Source organism: Equus quagga, chromosome 10, assembly GCF_021613505.1.
Source record: "Equus quagga isolate Etosha38 chromosome 10, UCLA_HA_Equagga_1.0, whole genome shotgun sequence".
In the NCBI taxonomy this organism is placed as follows: domain Eukaryota; kingdom Metazoa; phylum Chordata; class Mammalia; order Perissodactyla; family Equidae; genus Equus; species Equus quagga.
The window spans coordinates 22,786,462-22,790,831 of record NC_060276.1 but is presented as its reverse complement, the minus strand read 5'-3'; the positions used below and the strand labels follow the sequence as shown (position 1 = coordinate 22,790,831).

Genomic DNA, 4,370 nt, shown 5'->3' with positions numbered 1-4,370 from the left:
TATATTCTGTGCTCTCAAGACATTTACAACTGAGTTGGAGACATATACATGCACACAAATAACATTTTACTGCTATATAACACCAACTATATAAACTGTTAAAATAATCTATGTAAACAAAAGATTAGTTTTCCTGTATTTCTTAACTCACTTTTAGTACTGTTCATTATATTACTTGGTTCAGATTTGCAACTGAAGGCATGTAGTAGACAGACACCAAGGCAGCATCTGAGTGCCAAAACATTGAAGGAAAAACAACCATGCCACAATATTAATCCAAGGCCAGCGCAACTTGGCCAGTTTTGAGGAAGGGCCAGTCTCCCATCTCACTTCCAACATTCTCACATATGGAGAAGTACAACCTGTTTTCCTAACAATACATGATTCGTATTTATCTGAGCTCCAAAGTACCTTTCTTCAACCTAATCCCTTTTATTTTTAATCTCCAGCCCATCTTCTTGAAACAAACTTCCTGTGTCCTTGATAATCGTAAATTATCACATTGAGGGTTATAACATCACTACATTTTAACAATATATTTATTCTACTTTAAGCAAGAATCTTTAGATTCACAAAATCTTATTAATTTGGATTTTACAAATTAAGAATCTTTTTCAGAAGGAGTAGGGACTGGGCTCATTTGTCTTCTTTGCAGTTTTTTCTTATGATTTAACTGTTTAGCTGAACTGGAAAATTTAAAGTATGCTCCAATACAATATTTGGTATTAAAAACAGCAATAGCAAACATATCCAGTCTGCACCCTGGATCAGTATACATTCTGCCCAGCCTGCCATCCATTCTACATTTTTACATTTAGAATCCCTGCTGTGAATGATGGCACTGAAACTCTGTGCAAGCTCCTTAAACAACAAACATTCAAATATATTCACAAGTACTGATAGTATTAAGGCAAGAAGTGAAAAAATACACATTCATTTATCTACTTAACAACTGGTCATGAAAACTTAAGGGTTGAAGGAGGAAAAGATTAAGTAGGTTTTCAGATTAATTCTGAACATTCAATCAGCAGAATTCTTGCATTCCTGAAGTATTCTGACAAACTGAGATTTTAGTACAAAAAACAAGATTCTATGACAACTTCTTTTCAAAGAGAATAAACTTTTTAAAAAGCATGTTTAGCACCGACACCTTACACACTATAAACACTAAGATTACGATTTACAAATGGAATGTTTCCAAAAGTTGGTAATCTAGAACTTGGAATGTATTTTCCAATTGAAACAATGCTCTAAAACTATGGCTAGCTTTCCAGAACAGATGTACAAACCCTGTTTTTAAAAATATGTTCTTAATATACTATCTATCTGCAATGAAAAATACCTAAAAATATTATTGTAATACTAGTAACAAAAAAATACACAACCGTCAAACCATGAGCACACAGCATTAAAGAGAATATGTAAATGACTCAAAAAGAGAACACAACTAAGAATTAGCCAAAAATCTTTGAATAAGAACTCAAAAAGATGGTGTTGGAGAGGTGTAGAAAAGTATTAAAGCCAACTTCTAATTGCCTAAAAGACACCCCCCCACCTCTCTCTCTGCCTAATACACTAAGCACAGGTAAATTGGGTATGATTCACTTTGAAGACGAAACTCACAGTTAAAAACACAAACACAGCATGAAGAAGGAAAGTGGGAGGGGACTGGAAGGTAATCTGGGCACTTTGAGAACAGGGCGGCCATCCTTAGCTCCAGAGGCCTGCGTAGTTCCCATGGAGGCCTGAAGGGAGAGGGCCCCCAGCCACGAAGAGCTTCATCTCAGGCCAGTTGTAGCAGTGGGTGTAGAGCGCGTTGGGGAACTCGCCTACGCCGCCAAAGTAGTTCACCCACAGGTCATCGTGGTTGAGCCAGCCTCTGCCACAGGTGAGCTTGAGCTTCCTCGCTGCGGGCCCGGGAGAGGAGTCCGGGCTGGCCAAGGCCTTCTCCTCCAGGAACTTCTGGGCTCTGACGTCATAGAAGAGCAGGGAGCCGTGGCCCGTGCCCACGGTGACGATGTGCTGGTAGAAGCTCAGCGAGCGCACGCCCGTGCCGCCCTCTCGAGAGCACAGGGGCCGGATGTTTTGGTGACCATGGCGCAGATCCAGGAAGGAGACGTGGGACTGGGAGCCCACCGCGTACAGGGACAACTCGTCGCAGTAGGTTAGGCACACGTTCTCTCGGCAGTAGGGCAGCCTGATGGACAGCAGCCTGGACAGGGTGCTCCGGGCTTTCCACAGGTGGAAGTAGCCGTCCAGGGACACCGCTCCCAGCTCCTGGTTCTTGCGATTAAAAGCCAGGGCCCGTACCTTGCGGTTACTGGGGTTGGTGTTGGCCCTGGGGATGGTCTCCAAGTCCCTTGGACGGATGTGGGCGTACACGGGGAGCCCCGCGTCGTTGTGCCAGGCGATGCTGCCATTGAATATTTCAGGGTCCATCCGCCACAGAGCCACGGTGCCATCGCGGGAACCGCTCACGACCACGGTGTCGCTTATCCAGGCGATGGCGAAGATCCAGTCCCTGTGGCCGAGGCGGTCGCCCAGGCACACGGGGTCCAGGGTGGGCAGCTGGTAGACAGCCAGACTGTTGGGGTTCTCGCCCCCCGTGGCCAGAAGCGTCTTGGAGGGATTCAACTCGATGGCGTGGATGCCGCAGCTCGGCTGGGCCCGAGCCGGCCCGGGTTCCCGGTCCCGCATGAGGGGGATGCGCGTGATCTGGCCCGACTGCACGTCCACCACGAAGAGCGTGTTGCACTTGGTGCCACACACCACCTGCCTGGCGTTCAGCCACTGCGACGCGAACACCTTGTTGAGGGTGCCCAGGGCCAGCTCGCGCTCCCGCAGCAGCTCGGGCAGCTTCTGCACCGCGTAGCCGCGCAGCTCGCCCTCGAAGCCCAGGAGCCCGGCGCGGCCCCGCGCGCCCACCTCGCGGCCCTTCAGGTAGGGCACCAGCGAGCGCCGCGTCGCCGGCCGCCTCTGCTTCTTGAGCAGCAGCGGTCCCTCTCCGCCCGCCGCCGCCGAGCCCTGCGACGACGAGCTCGCGGCGCCCGCCTCGACCGCCGGCGCTTTCCGCTTCCTGCTACCTGTTTGCTGCGGGGCCATGGGGGGCGGCGGGCGAGCGGCGGCGCGGCGGCGGCGGCGGCGCGTGGCACCCGTGCTGGCCGTGGCGGCGGGGACGGCGGCGCCTCGCGTCAGGCGGGAGCGCGGGCTCTCGGGCCAAGCGGCGGGGACGCCCGCGGGGCGCGGAGCCGACCGAGTTCGGGGAACGGCGGCGGCGGCGGCGGCGAGGGCGCCGGGGCGGGCGAGGACCGCGTGCCGGAGGGAGCCGAGTGAGGGCCGAGTGCGGGCGGAGCGCGGCGGGAGTGAAGTGTGTGTGGGACGAGGACGACGCGGGGGGCCGAGAGTGAGGGGCGGAGGCAGCGGGAGGCGTGGGCAAGGAGCGAGCTGGAGCGGTGGGAGGGAGCGCAGGCCGGGCGGAGGCGGGGGGGTGATCCGTGGGGCCGGGGATGTACTGAGGGCCTGCTCTCCAGGACCCGCAAGCTGGCATGAGCTTCTGTCCTGGACCCCTATTAAGTGACACGGGATATTACATCATTCTGAGAACAGCAACCAACCAGCCTTCTTAAATCCCTACTCAAATAAAATCTGAAACCTAAAATATAGTCAAGTACGAGGCTAGAAGGGACCCGGACAATTGTCTGAACGAAGAAACAAATGTTCACTTGATGCAACCCAAGAGACACTTGGCTAAGTTTAGATATTGAACTTAGTGGAGGATGGGGATGTTTGGTAGTGGCAGGGCGACCCGCCCGCTTAGGTTCCTTCTGCAGCCACTCCTCTCTCAGCCCCTCTGCTGGTATCTTAGTTTCAATCAAATAAATATATTTTTTTCACCTCTAATTGAAGTTTCTGAGCTCCTGCACTGGAGTGCCCTGACGGATCTGTTCCAAACGCGGGTCGCCGGGTCCCACTTTCTGGCCGAGGTGATGTCTGGGACGCCTTGATCACTCACAGCCTTGAGAACACGGCAGGCCACGCTGATAGGGAAGGGGGGCTTCCATGGAGCTGTTAGCCTCCACTGTACCTCAGAGCCCTCTGGAGGTGAAGAGGAAGAGTCAAGGGGTGGGCCACCTCCCTCCCTGCTCCTAGGTTCTGTCCCCTCTCAGTCCCAGAGGCTCAGGTGCCTGAGCATAGTCCCCGGGGCCTTGGAATGGTCCTGAGGGATGTGCAAGATTTTCACAAGCAGAGATGTAGATATAAAGAACTTTGCAGAAGGAGGCTACCGCAAGGACAAAATGATGAGAGTATAAGGGGTTCCGAGCACAGGCTTAGTCTCCGGAGTTCGATGTTTCACACCGTGCACCATTGCT

General features: G+C 52.4%; 1 protein-coding gene across 1 annotated transcript; it reads right to left on the bottom strand.

Moving 5' to 3' along the window:
* Positions 1-1,710: 1,710 nt before the first annotated feature.
* LOC124245329 (DDB1- and CUL4-associated factor 12-like protein 2) lies at positions 1,711-3,102 on the bottom strand. The gene has a single exon (XM_046672648.1). The coding sequence runs from the start codon at positions 3,100-3,102 to the stop codon at positions 1,711-1,713; it is 1,392 nt and encodes a 463-aa protein (XP_046528604.1).
* Positions 3,103-4,370: the final 1,268 nt, after the last annotated feature.

Excerpts from the sequence above, each read along its gene's own strand:
- LOC124245329 (XM_046672648.1), bottom strand. The coding sequence starts at position 3,102 with ATGGCCCCGCAGCAAACAGGTAGCAGGAAGCGGAAAGCGCCGGCGGTC.